The 16639-nt window shown below is 48.6% G+C and overlaps 1 protein-coding gene across 3 annotated transcripts in view; it reads left to right on the top strand.

The window, feature by feature from the left end:
• Positions 1–9880, top strand: part of arhgap23a (Rho GTPase activating protein 23a) — a 32057-nt gene extending 22177 nt beyond the window's left edge. For 2 of the 3 annotated variants that reach the window (XM_079456901.1, XM_079456903.1), the window contains 13 exons: positions 194–331; positions 1133–1441; positions 1591–1652; positions 1763–1919; positions 2050–2202; positions 2384–2462; positions 2607–2680; positions 2803–2892; positions 3050–3175; positions 3271–3312; positions 3846–3939; positions 6591–6622; positions 7338–9880. In XM_079456901.1, coding sequence (XP_079313027.1) covers positions 194–331; positions 1133–1441; positions 1591–1652; positions 1763–1919; positions 2050–2202; positions 2384–2462; positions 2607–2680; positions 2803–2892; positions 3050–3175; positions 3271–3312; positions 3846–3939; positions 6591–6622; positions 7338–8720 — 2739 coding nt within the window. In that variant the 3' untranslated portion in view covers positions 8721–9880. The remainder of the gene's footprint in view (positions 1–193; positions 332–1132; positions 1442–1590; positions 1653–1762; positions 1920–2049; positions 2203–2383; positions 2463–2606; positions 2681–2802; positions 2893–3049; positions 3176–3270; positions 3313–3845; positions 3940–6590; positions 6623–7337) is intronic. The other variant, XM_079456902.1, reaches the window with a different exon arrangement.
• Positions 9881–16639: the final 6759 nt, after the last annotated feature.

Raw genomic sequence — 16639 nt, 5'->3', positions numbered from 1 at the left:
AATCACAGAGCTTATTTATTAACGATCGATGAGAAAAATCCATAGACTTCCGGTTGTGGGAACCAGTGCGATGCTAACTTCCGGTTGGCCTACAAAAATACGCCATCCTGCAACACTCTAGTTTTTAACGCAATAATTCATGTTAGCGCAAACTTGTGGCTTATGTTTAACCCTCACGTGTGTCATGGTTTAGTCTCTGGACAGTCTGGGTACTGCTGACGAGGTTCGCTCTAAACGACACTCTACCTCTGAGCTGGGCAGTATCAGCTACAGTGACGTGAAAAGAGAAGGCTGGCTTCACTTTAAACAGATCCACACTGAGAAGGGCAAGGTAAGAAGAAGAAACAACCAGAGATGATAGAAAAAACTTTCATACAGTCTTATTGTACGTCACTGTTGTTGTTTTGGAAGATCTGAGCTGGTAACCGTAAGGTTGAAGAGTCGTGGCCAAAAGTATTGGCGGTGACAAATTTTGTGATTTGCAATGTTTGCTGCTTCTGTAATTTGAGATTATTTTGCAACATTTTCTATGGTAAACTGGATATCTCAAGTAAGCATATCTTTAATTTTAAAGGCGTTTATTGGCAAAAACATACAACTTTGTTTTTCACAACCTCTGCCATTTGCTCGGGCATGCCGGATATTACCTTCTGGGCCAAATCCTGACTGACCTAACGTTTCTTGCCTAGTTGATCACAATTTGTGGGCATCTGCTTAACCTCTCGCTTTTTGAGGATTGACTACAGGTTTTCTATATGGGATTGACATCTTGGAAGTTTTTTTTTTTGTAATTATTTAAAATGCATCGGATCACTCTGCATAAAAATCTATAAACGTGAATAAACACCAAAACAATTTAAGCAGTAACTTTGCAAAACACAGCATCATTGCCAATACTTTTGGCCATGGCTGTAGGTTTAAACCCCACAAAAGGCAATTCATGAACTTAAAGGGACACTTCACCCGGTTCACACTTGAATGAATCTCGTTCTTCTGCAGAACAAAAAAAGAAGATATTTTGAAGCATGTTGTGCCCAAACACCACTGGCCTCCATTGACCTCCATTGTATGCTCACAAAACCACTGAAACACTGGCAAATCTAATGTCATGTTCTCTGATTTGATCTTACAGAAGGTAGGTAGTGCCATCTGGCCCTGGAGAAGGGTCTTCTCTGTGCTTCGATCACACTCGCTGTTCCTCTACAAGGACAAGCGAGAGGCGGTGCTTAAAGGGGCGGCACTGGGGGGCGGAGCCGAGGAAGAACAGCCCATCAGCATCCGGGGTTGCCTGGTAGACATAGCGTACAGCGAAACGAAACGCAAGAATGCCCTGAGATTGACAACTCAGGACTTCTGTGAATATCTGCTTCAGGCGGAGGACAGAGAAGACATGCTGGAGTGGGTCAAAGTCATCACAGAGAACAGCAAGACGGACAATGAGGTGAAAAAACCATTTCAGCATCGTTCATTTGAGTTTTCCAGCACAACAACACAAACTCAAATTTTGTTTCGTGTGACGAAAGACATATGGGGGAGTGTCTATGAAATGAATTCCTCCTTTTTAAGTTCTTTATTCGTGTGTTCCTGCAGGAACTGGGTTTCTCACGACAGGCTCTCATCAACAAGAAACTTAATGACTACAGGAAGCAGAGGTGAGTTTAGCGAGAATTGTAACCGTGCGCCGCTGCCATGCGTTGTCACCAACATTATTATCTTTTACATTAATACCCTTCATGTTGCCTTGCATGACATTTCTCCACAGCAGTGCACCTCCACGCTCACCAAAACACGAGGTCAAAGATGAGAGCAGCCCACCTAAATCTCCATGGGGCATAAACATCATGAAGAAAGCTAAGAAGAACAGTCCTAAAGCTTTTGGAGTGCGCCTGGAAGATTGCCAGCCTGCCAACAACAATAAGGTGTGTGCATAATGTTTGCATCAATATTTATTTTTAAATCATTCTGTTATAGTATAATATTCAAGTATAATATACAAATATAACAGTTACGCTTGACCATGATGGGTAACAAATGTATGTTTGTGTGTAGTTTATTCCCCTGATTGTGGAGATCTGCTGTGGGTTGGTTGAGGACATGGGGCTGGAGTATACAGGCATCTACAGAGTACCAGGAAACAACGCAGTAGTGTCCAGTCTACAGGAACAGCTAAACAAAGGCTGTGACATCAACACTGCTGAAGAGGTGAGGTGTTTACTCGTGTTTACACTTGATCTTTGTCAGACACTGGCTCTATAAGTCAATATACTGGTTATTTTCACTTCCCATGTGTGAGACATGCTTCCTCATAGTGACACTCAATGACATGCTCTTCTGTTCAACAAAAACTCTCTATAACTGCTTTCACTTTTTTACTCGTGTGCAGAGATGGCAGGACCTGAATGTGGTCAGTAGTCTGCTGAAGTCCTTCTTCCGTAAACTTCCTGAACCTCTCTTCACTGATGGTGAGATATGAGCAAGCTACTGGTTATTTCAGTGTTGTTTTAGGTCCATGAAAATAAAATTGTTGTATTTTGGAAAGTACTGTATGTTATGCATTTACATTTTCTTGTTCTTCTGCTGTTTTTTGCTCTCGTTTCCCTTTGAAGACAAATACAATGACTTTATTGAGGCCAATCGGAAAGAGAATGCCAGTGATAGACTTAGAACCATGAAGAAACTGGTATGACTGTATTTTCATATTTTGCATATCATTCTAAAAATCACATTCTGATAAAAATGTACCCTTTTACATTTCATTCTCGGTTTATTCATACATCTCTCTCCCTCCCTCTCTCGCCCTAGATCCGTGATCTACCAGATTATTATTTCCACACTTTAAAGTTTTTAATTGGACATCTAAAGACTGTGGCAGACCACTCTGAGAAGAACAAGGCAAGTAATGCATGATTTTGGATGGGATTCATTTTTGTAATGAATAATCAATTACAAAAACAATCCCTTCCCCCTAGAGGGCAGTGTTCAGGTTATGGGATTTGTCATGGTTAACTTGAGCAGGTTGGCATTAACAAAAAATACGTTGGATGTTCAGATGGAGCCACGTAACTTGGCGCTGGTCTTGGGCCCCACTCTTGTCCGGACGTCAGAGGACAACATGACAGACATGGTCACCCACATGCCTGATCGATACAAGATTGTGGAGACACTCATTCAGCATGTAAGTCACACGAGTAGGTCATACAGCAGATTTGACAGCAAGTCTTTGTTTAAATTATGAGCCTTAACTATCGATCACCCTTTCTGTCTTTACAGTGTACCTGGTTTTTCAGTGAAGAACATGAAACGGATGAAAAGGTTAGTTTTGTTTGTGTGTAGTGAGTTATTTACATGATGCTTAATAATAACCTTCATTAGAGAGTAGGCATGTAACGAATCACTGTGAACCGGTTGAACAACATTTTTATTATGTGATGATTCAAGTCGGTAGAAATGTTAAAAAAAGCGATACATTTTATGAACGGCAGGGGCCGCTGTGTTTACTGCAAACGTGTAAAACGTTGATATGCTGATATTTCTTTCAAAGAAATCCAAGTTATGAAAAGCACAGTCTTATTTGTTTATTAATGCATTTTATATTGAAGAGACTTCATTTTTTATTTGATTTGGATTTGTTTTCAAGTGCCAGTTTAGTTTTGTTATTTGACATCCAATATATTTTCATTTTACAAAGAAATGTGCAGCATTTGAGAAATAATAAAAGGGTTGAAAATAATTTTCAACTTTTTTAGTTAAAAAAAGGAGCAAATCAATGGTTGAATTTGTCTGTAATAGTAAACGAAAGGAAACAACATGAAACAAATGTCTAAATATTTCATGTCGCCCCTCAGACACCGGTGGACACAGAGGATGTGCAGCCTGCACCTAACATAGATCATCTACTGTCTAACATCGGCCGAACAGGCCTGCTAGGGGATGCATCAGGTGAGAGAGTTTTACCATTCAAAGCCAGCAGTGTCCAATCATTTCAGTGTCCATAACAACAGCCAATTGGTGCCACTGATAGTACTGTCAAAGAAGACTAATCACATTCCACGACAGATGACTTACACATATAAATACTTTCATTTGCATGTCTGGATGTACGGGTCTGTTGAGAGTGGACTGTAGAGTAGTGGATTGCACATTCATATTTCGATTTTCCTGCATGTTGAATACACTAGACTTCTCTGTGTTAGTTTTCATTTGACAAATCTTTTTCATTACATTCACTTTCTGCTATCTTTCTTTGTACATTTCTGCATCCCTCTCTTAGCTGAGCCTTTGGAACAGCCACTGCGGTAGGATGGGTTCACCCTGCCATGACCTCTGTGTGTGCGCGTGTCTCTGTGCATGTACACGAGTGTGTTTTAATGCTTTGTCTGTGCGTGTGCGTTTGTGTGTGTGTGTGTGTGTGTGTGTGTCTGCGCGCCTTCTCCCCCTCTGACAATCACAGTTTCTGCCCCTGCTACACCAATTTTTTCAAGGGTCGATGTCATCAGTATGTGCCGTGATGTCATCAGTGTATGCTATATCATTACTGCTGCTGATATGGGGTGCTTCTCAATACTCAAATTGTAGTTTCCTCATTTCCTATGTAGAAGTCTTGTTGAGACAACTGATCTATACAAATTACTGGATTGCTCATAATGTCACTGCACTGAAGCTACCGCGGTGCCATTTGGTATGCCAAAACGTTCTATTAAATGAATAGGGAGTTATCATATATTAATGATAAAGCAGTAACTTACCAGTATCTAAAGTCTCACAGTACGTTCTTACATTGCAAATGTCTCAAGCATGTAAATAGTTAATTGTCAGGAATTTTCTCGTCTTATTAGATATATAGTGAGTTACCTTCATTTTCACTGCACATACATATCAGATCAGCAGACTAACAAGACACCTCAACATACGAAAAATGTGCTTATTCTGAAATCTAAATACAGGCTGTATACAGTTTGTATAAATGTTCTTTAAGTCATGCTTTATGACTTAACATTTACACATCTGCCATTACAATAGTGTGCTATACACTCTCACCAATTTACATTGGTTTCTATACATCGCTATTCTGCCCAAAATAAACAAAAACCTTGGAAAAAAGATCAAAAGCAACAATTAATTTAGACACACAAGTGAACTTTAAACTTATTAGGCACACAATAGGCTGAAAATTGGTTATTTTAGATCGTCATTGTGGCGAGGGGGTGCGTGGTTCAGCAAGGTCTGCAGCGGCAGAGAGACCTAGGAGACGAGCGGTAAGTAAGTGGGGCAAGTGCAAATAATAAACACCCGTATCTCGTTCCAGTGCGGGCACGGAGAGACCACATATAAAGACCACGCGACCCCAGTGACATTGAAAGAGACATTGACTGTGCACGGGTGTACAACGTCAACAGAAGGACTATACGCTTGGAAAGGATTACTTTGTTTTATATTGGACTGCGTGCTGAAGGTTCAGCCGCTTCTGTTTGTTTGCGTGAGACTGTTTTTGTTTAAGAAAGTGAATAAAGCCCTTCACAGTCCACCCAACCTCGTCCCAGCTCTTCCTTCCTGACTACTAACCTCGTTACACTGGTGCCGAAACATGGGAAGGAAGCCACCACCGTCATGCAGTTACCACCAGTGTAACGAGGTTAGTAGTCAGGATGGAAGAGGACGAGCTTGGCTGGACTGTTGGCTTATCAATGTCACTCAGGCCGCGTGGTCTTTATATGCGGTCTTTCCGCGGCATGACTGGAACGAGACACAGGTGTCTATTATTTGCACTTGCCCCACTAACTCACTGCACGTCTCCCAGCTCTCTCTCCCGCTGTGGACCTCGCTGAACCGCACCACAGCCATTTTGACTGTTATGCTGCGTCCAAATACTCCCACTTGCAGTCTTTGCACTTGACTACTTTCATGAAGCATTTCCTATTTTTGGCCAAAGTGTCCTAGTGGGCGTGGAGATCCCAAGTGAGCATATAGTATTTCTAACCTGTTGGGACACACTAGCAATTGCAAACATGTAAGGTTAATTAATGTCGTGTTTCTAAGTATGTGATAAAAAGCAGTTTTACTGGAGTTTTTTCAATAGATTTTGTAACACCAAGTTTTAGTTCATAGTTAAGACGACGTAATCCAGTCATTTATATAGATCAGTGGTTGAGATATGTGTTGAATGCAGGATACATGATTGCGGATCTTTTGAACGCAGTGACATTTTGCAAAGACATGTTCTTGAAGGAAGTGAGGATGCACAGTGAAAGAAATGAGAAACGCCCATGATCCCCTTTGCTTCTCGACCCTGTTCACATTGGAGCTTATTTATTCTACTGATGTGGTTTGTAATGGATCTTGTGTGAACACTGTCTCATAATCACTGTTTTTGGGGGTAATGCTTAATGATTGATACAGAGGTTGAAACAGGTCTCTGCAGATTAATATATAAATTACTGACAGTTACAGGAAGTAGGAAGTGATGTCATAGTTGTTTTATCCTCCTCTGTGTCTCTCATTAGTACAGCATATAAACTTAAGATGGTACAGATATATTCACTGTTTTCACTAACTTTCTTACAATCTCTCTCTCTCTCTTATAAACCGGGCAGACTCAACCAACAGTGATTCTGCAAAATCTAAGGTCAGTATTGACCAAAACTAATTTACAATTTTATTTCAATGTTGATTACCTTGCTGAGAGAATTGCAGGTTTTGAATGCTGTGAATTAAGATTACATTTATGTTCATCATCTGTGATTTCATATTTGTTTACACAACAGTGATATACTTAAAGGTCCAGTGTGTCATTTTTTTATAGGATCTATTGACAAAAATGCAATATAATGTACATACCTGTGTGTCCAGTGGTGTATAAAGACCTTACACAATGAAGTGTTATGTTTTATTACCTAAGAATGAGCTGTTTTTGTCTACATACACTGAAGGTCCCCTTGCATTGAATTCGCCATGTTGTTTCCACAGTAGCCCTAAACAAACATACACAAACTGCTCTACAGATCGCTTTTTGTAAAAACATTATTTCCTTCAGCAAAGACGTGAAAACATGACAATATATTAGTCTTGTGTCAACCGCCGTACTGCTTCGAAGGGAGGAGTGGGCTGTTGGTTGCAATTCGCAACCTCACAGCTAGATGTCGATAAATTTCATACCCTGCAGTCTTTTTTATATGTTTGCGTTTGCATGCCCCCAAAACGAATAATTTTAACGAACAGTCAAAACAGCTTTAGTAAAAACAAATTGTCATGTAAATGCCTCTTTAGTGTTTTTGTTTTATGAATAACTTGTTTATTATCATGATTTTTCAACTTTTCCCTTCTTTTCACATTTCTCTTAGGGATCATGGGGATCAAAACGCGACTTCACTGCCAAGGATATCCTGACGTTATCGATTATGTCGGCTGTGACCCGCAAACGCAGAAAACGGCATAACGGCCGACTGGTGGGCAATAGCACAGATGACGATTCTGAGCCTGGTAAATCCAGCGTCTCCGAAACAGACGATTTACAAGAGATGTGCCAAGTGGCATCCTTCATGGCCCCACGAGCAGAGGGAGAGGACGATGAAGATGAGGAGGAAGACGATGAGGAAGAAGGTCAAAGGCAGACAGCGCAAGTGCTGAAGGAGGAAGTTGTTCCCTTCATTTCCTCAACAGAGGAAGCCCCGCCTGTTGTGCTACTAAGTGAAGAGGAGGAGCAGAAGGCAGAGGTAAAAGGTCGCAGTTGGAGGGGTGACGACGCACGTTCAATTGTGTCAGGATACTCCACTCTTTCCACATTAGGGCGGAGTTTAGCATCAGAGGGGCGTGGCGACGACGCAGATGACGAACACAGTGAATTGATCAGTGAAACAGACAATGAAAGTGGTTTTGCTTCGCGCTCCCTCACCCAGGAGCGCCCAGAGAAACCATCCCGCTCCACCCCAAACACGTCACCCGAACCAGCCCCACCACGCAGTTTCCTCTATTCGCACTGTAAATCCCCATCTCCCTCTAGCTTCACCCTCCATCCGCCTCCTTCTTCCATCCACATCACCCCCAACCCCGAAGACAGAGGAACTGATGCTCGCTCCTCCACGCCCTCCAGCTCGTCAACCGCTTCCCAGCGCCCCCACAGCCGCCACTCCTTTAACTCTCATCGGCTCATACAGTGCGACACGCTGGCACGCCGTCGGCTTAAGGGAGACAAAACCAAAGGTTCCTCCATGGACCTTTTAGAACTTTCCAGCTCCTCTGCAACCGAAGGGGAGAAGCGACCCACACAGGGTCATGTTCCTGATTCCTCCCTGTTAATCTCTCCATCACCAAGATCCCAATCCTCCATGAGAAACGAGTGTACTGTGCCTGGGAGTAAAAGCAGCTCTTTGTCCCCGGGGCAGGGGTCCCTGGCGGATCAGGTACGAGCTCGGCTTCTCCTGGGCTCAGCTGACGATCTCCGCAACGTCGGGCTGAGGAAACAACTGTCGCCAGAGACACGCAGAAAGAAACGTGCGTGGAGGAGACACACCGTGGTGGTCTCCCCTACGGATTGTTCCGACAAGACAGCTGCCCTCGCTCGCTCTAACAGCAACAAAAACCTGCAAACGCATTCCCTCAAACCACTAGCTTCACCCTCTGCCGAACGACGGGACCATAGGGGGTCACATCCTGAGAGATTAGAGACTGAAGCCCTTAATGCACGACGGGCAATGCCTACCTCTCGCTTCCGTGATTTCTTATAACGGGGAAGACAACTTTGTGTATAGGCTAGTGAACCAAAAGAGCTGGATTTGGGTTTTGTTGTAGCGGTGTCTTCTAAAGTTACTTCTGCTAGCTGAGAGCGATCAAATCGCCATCAGAGCAATCCTACTTAAATGCAGTAAACGGCTAAATCATGAGGTGGATCACATGTGCTCCACTTTTCACTCCCATTGGTGGTTGATACATTGCATTGCAGGTCACAAGCGATTCAACTCTCACTGAAAATGACTTCCGATCGAGAATGCTGACTCGCCCTCTGTCCAAAATAATTTATTTACCGTTCTCAGACCTGCATGGCAAATGGGCTTTTCATTGTTGCCAAAGCTTTTTCTTTTGCGTGCTTGACCAGTCACATGACATCATGTCCTGCTTTACTGCCAAGACACTTTTATTTTTAAACCCCCCCCCCCGTGAACCAATTCTCTAAAAGCGCCGGTACAGTATTGGTTGAACAGTGTTAGCAGACAGAAACAGTGCTGATAGTAACCGTATAGTTTTAACACCAAGTGCATCATACCAGTAACTTTTATGCCACATTAAGAACCATAAGAGGCAGCGTGGTCCGTTCACCTTACTCATTTTGAGTAAAGGCTCATTGATGAAATCTCGTGTACGTGTGTATGAAATGACCTGTGTATGAGGTTGAGTGTGTGTGTCAGACTATTTTGTAACATTTGTACAAAGCCTTGCTTAAGTTAACCTTGTAAATACACATATTATATTATCATTTCTTTTTATTTAGGTTTTATATGGTTTACAAAAGTGCACTTAGGTGCACGTCGTTTTTTTTTCAAGGTGTTACTTGAAATGTTTTCTTTAATATTTTTGTTTGTTTGTTTTATACACAGTATATATATATTATACATATATTTTGTATGAATTTAATAAGTACTTTTATTTTGGAAATCTTGGGGTGTACGTGTTTTAACTCCGCTAGACTGTTTTTCCCCAGTTAATGGCCTTTCTCCGTGACTTACAAATACTATGCAGAAATCTCTTCACCTCAATGCAAAGAAAAGAGCTCTAACCTGCAAAGAGTGTCTTGTCACAAGCTGTAATAAATTCTTATTGCTAAGCATATTTCAGTCTGTTTTTGTGGTTGGTCTCAATAAAGTCTGAGGTGCAAACTCAGAACACTGATATTTGCGAGAAACAGCTTATTTATTTTCAAGACAGACGTCACAAAGTGCTTCACAGTTAAACACAGAAAAACGTCTCGGTTACGTATGTAACCTCTGTTCCCTGATGGAGGGAACAAGACGTTGTGTCGAAGCCGACAGATGGGGTTCGCCCTTGAGAACCAATCATCTCTGACTATTTTGAAAAGGCCAATGAAATTGGCGAATGAAATTTGCATGCCGGGCTCCGCCCCCGGATATCCGGGTATAAAGGGGAGCCGGCGTGCTCATTCATTCACCTTTTGTGCTGAGGAGCCTGAGAGCATCTCGTGACTGCTGCAGCGGACGGCTATTGTCGTGGCAAGAAGGACACAACGTCTTGTTCCCTCCATCAGGGAACAGAGGTTACATACGTAACCGAGACGTTCCCTTTCTGTCGGTCTCTCGACGTTGTGTCGAAGCCGACAGATGGGGTTCCTATGGAAAACGCCACGGCACTAGCCGCGTCACAATCTCTAGCGAAGCGACGTTGACCGGCCTGGGCGAGCCACACGTGAGCGCTATCGCGAAATTTGTAACCTTCCAGTGGGCAGGCAGGGGCTCCCAGAGCTTTTGGCAAAGATGAGTAGCCCCTGCCCTCTGCCAACTCAGACGGCCCCATTGGCGAGGGCCATCCAGTCGTAGGGCTACTGGGTAAGCGCTGTTCCTTCAATGAGGACGTGCGCTACGGAGACCACTTCCCACCCTAGGGGGGAATACAGTGGAGACACCAACATGGTCTCACCAAACAGGGGAGAACTCATGGGAGGTATGTGCGGAATGCCGCAAGGTGGATGTCCACCTGGGGAGGTCATGGGTTGCCACGCGGGGAACCATCTCATGACGACATCTCAGACGGAACCACCCTAGTGGGGGGTTACTACGTGTGGGGCACTAGGTCCGGTTAGAGCTATATGTAATAACTCAGCTTGATACCCGGCCATAGGCGGCAGGGCTGCTCCGCCGAGCCCGCCGCCCTGAGTGCTATTGATGGATGGACGGACTGCCTATTCTTCACCCTTGGGGAAAGAAGGGAGGCAGCCCATAGCGCACTGGTCCACCTCAGAAGGGGAATGGCGCTATGCGCAGGCGTACGCCCCACGACTGCTGGTCTCACCTGCTGGCAAGACTCGAGCTGCCGACTCCCCACGGAGGTTGTAAGCCTCTGCGAGGTATAGCGTAGCCCAACCCGCAGCTCTACAGATGTCTGCCAGAGAGGCGCACTAAGCCGATGCCCACGAGGAGGTCACACCCCGAGCGGAGTGTACCGTCACTCAAATGGGCACGGGCTAGGATCGGCACGACGTAGTGACGGCGTGTGCGACCCAGCGCTACAACTCTCCTCGGATACAGCACTCCCGTTGCTGACCTCCATAACAGACAAGAGCTGCTCAGGGCCTTGAAGCCCTCAGTGTGGTTCGAGTAGAGGCGCAATGCGCTTACTGGACACCCCACGTACAGGTTGGGTCTTTCTCCCGGTGTGGGAGCGCCTGCAAGTTCACCACCTAGTCCCAAAGGGGGGCGGCGGAACTTTGGGCACGTAAGTCGGCCGGGGTCTCAGGATCACGTGAGAGTCACCGGGCCTGAAATTTGGCAATCGGTGGACACGGAATGCTTGCAGGTGCCTCACCCTCTGGATGGACTCGAGCCCCAGCAGGAGAGCCAACCCCCCCTCGCAGAACGAGGAAGGGGCTCTCGGCAGGGCCCGAAAAAAGGGGACCCACAGGTCCACCTTAAGGTCCCAAGAGGGTACGGGGCGCGGACGAGGCGTTAGCCCCTCGCGCCCTAGAGGAACCTAATAATCAGGTCATGCCGCCCCAGAGGCTCACCAGCAACTGGTACGTGATAGCCGCGACAGCGGGTACCCACGTTCCAATGTGGAAGGGGAGATTACTCCCCAGCCTCTCCTGCAATAGGACAGCACGTTCCTGAGCGAGCAATTCCGCGGGTCTTCTCCTCGAGAAGAGCACCAGGACGAGAAGGGGCGCCACTTAAAGGCATCCAGCCTTGTGGGCATGGCCCTTGCCTGAGTGACAGTCTCCACCACTGAGGGGGGTAGGTCATCCAGGAACTCCTCGTCCCATCCAGGAGCCAGACCCAGAGGTCCGGCTCGAATGCCACAACGTGTCCACCCGCTGCGAGTAGGCCCTTCGCCAGGGGATTTGGCCAGGGGGAGTTGTCGTCAGGAGTATTAGCTCCGAGGACCAAGTGTAGTTGGGCCCGTAAGGCGCAACTAGCAGCACTTGATACTCCCTACCCAGACCTTGCACAGGACCTGCGCAATGAAGCTCACTGGGGGAACCGTAGTTCCGCTTGTCCCGCGGCCAGCTGCGCGCTAGGGCCTCCGTGTCGAGGGGGGGCCTCGACCAGGGAGTGCCCAGCGGCGCTGGGTGGTGTTCAGGGAGGCAACAGGTCCACCTGTGCCCGCCCAAACCACACCCAAGCCGGCCGCAGTGGTGGAGTCGTCACTACCCACGAGGAGTCAACTGACGAGAGAGCGCTTGGCTGTCTGGTTCAGGACACCCGGTGGCCGTGTGAAATGCAGGGGCCTTGCCACCTGCTGTCTCCACCAGGGGTGGAGTCGTCACTTCCCACGAGGCGTCAACTGACGAGAAAGCGCTTGGCTGTCTGGTTCAGGACACCCGGTGGGCGTGTGACATGCCAGGGGCTTTTCCACCTGCTGTCTCCACTGGAGGCTGCGCGCTAGGGCCTCCGTATCGAGGGGGTCCTCGTCCAAGGAATGCCCAGCGGTACTGGGTGGTGTTCAGGGAGGCGACAGGTCCCCCTGTGCCCGCCCAAACCACACCCAGGCCAGCCCGCAGGGGTGGAGTCATCACTTCCCACGGGGTGTCAACTGACAAGAGAGCGCTTGGCTGTCTGGTTCAGGACACCCGGTGGGCGTGTGACCTGCAGGGGCCTTGCCACCTGCTGTCTCCACGGGAGGAGGCGTTTTTGGGCGAGTTGCGATGACTGCAGCGAGCGAATGCCACCCTGAGGTTTAGTACGCTACACCGGTCGTGCTGTCCGGGCCAGTATGCTGGCTCTGCACGAGAGGCCGGAGCCTCATCAGTGCAAGCAGGACAGCTAGCAACTTGAAGGCAGTGATCTGCCAACGCAGGCGGGGGCCCGTCCAGCGACCCGACACTGCGCGCCCGTTGCACACCGCACCCACGCCCGTAGGGAGGCGTCTGTCGTTCCACGACCGGCCTCAAGACCTGCTCGGGGTTAGGATGCGACGGCAGCAGGCGTAATGACGATACGCCTACTGCCGGTGCGCCACGCTCTCCAGGGAACTCATCTCTGTAGTCAGTGCTGTCGCGGTCCCATGTGCGTCAACCCGAGGGGGACAGGCCACCCCCGAGGACACCATGCCCAGGAGCCTCTGAAACTGATTTCAGGGGACCGCTGGCTGCTGCCTGAAAGTTCAAGCAGCTCAGCACTGACTGTGCGTGCTCGTGAGCGAGCACACCGTCATGGAGACAGTGTTGAGTTCTCTACCAGGAAAAAGGGGAGCTCCGCACCAGGGAGAGCTGCTCTCTTTTTCCCGGCTGACCCGTTACTGACATGCCAGCCCCTCGACAGTGCCGAGGGAAACTGTACATGAGAGTATGCGGTCAGTTGTCATGAACCACGCCTGGCGTCTGACAGACACCAGGACGCGCTTCTGCGCCTCCCGAACGGCACCCTTGCAAGGTGCTGCTCAAGGTATGCAGCGACCCCTGGTTTTGGGGATGATGAAGTGCGGCTGTCGAAGCCACTGGACATCTCGGCCGAGGGGACGGTTCGATCGCCTTCGCCAGAGGGGTGGCAGCCCCGGCCTGGAGCACAGGAACATCCCTGCCTCTGCTGAGGTAAGAGGATGCCTGAAGTCCGGCGGAGGTCTGGCGAGCTGGATCGAATGCCGAGACGGACCACACTCCCAGCCACCGTGATGGTTTGAAATGCTGACCAAGCACCCAGAGACCTCACAGGGGGGGCTGCGATCTACTTCATCAACCCGCGGGGGTTGGTTCAATGACTAGCAGTGCTGTTCCCCCCGGGGGAAACGGCTCCGCTAAATCACCTGCCAGGCGATGGCGCAGCTCGACGCACCGTCGAAGCGAGAGTGCTGAGGGCTGCTTTATACTCGTCATTGCGTGCCGCCGCGACGCAACGTCGAGTTGCCGAACACCATCTTTCAGAGGGTGAGAGCGGCTGCAAGTGGGACCCAGAGAGAGACCTCTCCTTGTGAGAAGGCGGGCACTAGGCCCCCGAAGGGGCCCAGAAGGTGTTTGGGACACGGCAGGGACCGCCCCATTCCGACCATCCAGCAACCAGGCTGGGTCGGGCCCGATGGTTCAATCTCTCTAGGTGGTCCTTCTCTCGACGTCTTCCTCCGGGGGGCCACCTGCGGGGGCACCGGAACCGGAGTCGACGCTGGAGAAGGCCAGGGCTGCTGGGGGCAGACCACGTGCGAGACCTCGACGGCCGAAAGGCGGCCGGGTCACAGCAGGCCGGTCTGTTTCTACACTGTCAAAAGGCTGCTGGAGCAGTCCTTGACAGCGCCACCAATCAGCCGACCTTGCGAGAGGGGAGTCGGGAAAGTGGCCTTTCTCGAGCTCGCCCCCCTGCGCAAGATTGGGTCCGAGGCATCTTTCCGGGCCACTGATGTGGACATCGTCCGACCCAGCCTGCGCTGCCACCGCGGTCCCCGGAGGGCCAGTCGGCGGCGGCACTACTTGGGTCGGTCTTACCCCGTGGGGCTCTCTTTAGCGCCCTGGCCTGCAGGGCGGCCATGGCGTAAGAGTGGAGGCAGCTTGGTCCACGGCACTGCCAGCCTCAACACCAGCGATGTCGAGACCTTACATGCCCTGGACGGTGAGCCTAGGTCAAGCTCCCCAGGTGGCCGCCGTCTGCGGATACCCGCGACTGCATGCTCCACCCAGGGTGCATTGACATAGTCCCTAGCTGCCTCCCCGCCCCGAGGGAAGAGAGGGCGATAGAGTCAGCTAGACGGAAGCGCGCCGAAGGGGGCGCTCCAGGTCCTACTGAACTCCTTATGCAGCTCGGTAAAACTTGGCACTTGAGCCGGGCCCAATGTGCGAGTACCCAGCCGCGAGCACCAGGGCTGCACCGCAACCCGACGCTCACGGCGGTCCAAGCGAGCATGGCTGACATCTTGACGTCTGCTCTCACCTGTGCTCGACCTCCCGAGGGAGGGAGCTTCAGGGAATCGCCAGAGTCTGATGCCAGCAGGTCGCGCTCCGATGTTGCAAGAGACACCTCATCTCCATGGCTCGTGTCCGAGCGCGTGGCTGAGGAATAAGATGGCTTAGGACCATCCTTGGGGACCTGCTAAACAAGCGAGACGGGGCGCGAGCGGTCCGCGAGCCGACCGGCTGACGGATTAACGCTCACGATAATCCCCACATCACCCTCGCTGCTCGCCGCCGCTGACGGCAGGGCCGTAGCCGCTGCGGTCACAGAACGGGAAGCAAACGAGGTGGTGGCTTGCTCTTGACAGAACATGGCCAACGTGACGCAACGTCTGAATAGCCGTCCGCCCGCAGTGACGCAACGTCTGACTAGCCATCCGCGCGCAGTGACGCAACGTCTGAATAGCCATCCGCGCGCCGTGCGGGCAGGACGAATCCACGAGGCTACCACAGTGGTCGGACCCCCGAACACTTGCGGCAACCACCGTGTCCGTCCCCGTCCTCGATGAGTGTACTGCACCCAAGAGATCAGCGGGCAATGCCACGCTGAGGAAATTGCTCTTTTAGAAAAATACCTCAGGAACTGCCAGGACGCCCAGGGGAATCTCCGCTGCACCGCGTCGTAGAAACCGGCAATTCGAAGAATGTCATCAGATGCGAAGGCTCCGAAGCACAAAAGGTGAATGAATGAGCACGCCGGCTCCCCTTTATACCCGGATATCCGGGGGCGGAGCCCGGCATGCAAATTTCATTCGCCAATTTCATTGGCCTTTTCAAAATAGTCAGAGATGATTGGTTCTCAAGGGCGAACCCCATCTGTCGGCTTCGACACAACGTCGAGAGACCGACAGAAAGGGAACTAAAGGAAAAAAGTCTAATAAATGACCTGCTTTTGTCCACAGATTGTACATTCAATGTAAGAGACTTCCACGGTTGGTTCCACCCTTTGTCATGTACTGGTTCAAGGCTTTAAAAGTAATACTACAAACTGGTTTATACCTGGATAATAACTGGAAGCCAAATGTAAGGATCAAACTGGTGTTACATGGGACCTTACAAACAACATTTCTGACCATCGGTAAAGAGTTATGATGTGTCAGAAAGACAGATGAGTTATAATAGCCTAATCAAGATGAGATTAAATGATTATTTGCGCGCTAACCTAAAAAAGTGTCTGTCAAATTCTTATTAATCAGATTTGTGTTCGTCTTGTCAAATGGTCACAAGGGAGATGACTGTCTCTGTTTTTGAGAAGGTAAGATATGAGTCTTGAGGTAAGAACACGAGCCTTCTAATAAAAAGATTTTCCACAGTAAACTCAAAATAATGAATGAGATATAATTAAGCGTGCAACAAACAAGTAGAACTTAAATGCAAAGACAGATAACCATAACAAACTGCAGTCATTATTTACTATGGTAAATATGTTCTATGATCAAAGAGTGACATCATAAAGAAGGCTTGTAAAAATAACAGCTTGATTTCTTTGAAGTACTACTGAAATGGTTTCTGGTTGTGATAGTGAATACTAAATGTGTCATAAAGGGT

Source organism: Barbatula barbatula (assembly GCF_947034865.1).
Source record: "Barbatula barbatula genome assembly, chromosome: 5".
NCBI lineage: Eukaryota > Metazoa > Chordata > Actinopteri > Cypriniformes > Nemacheilidae > Barbatula > Barbatula barbatula.
The sequence above is the reverse complement of the archived record's forward strand: the minus strand, read 5'-3'. Positions and strand labels throughout refer to the sequence as shown.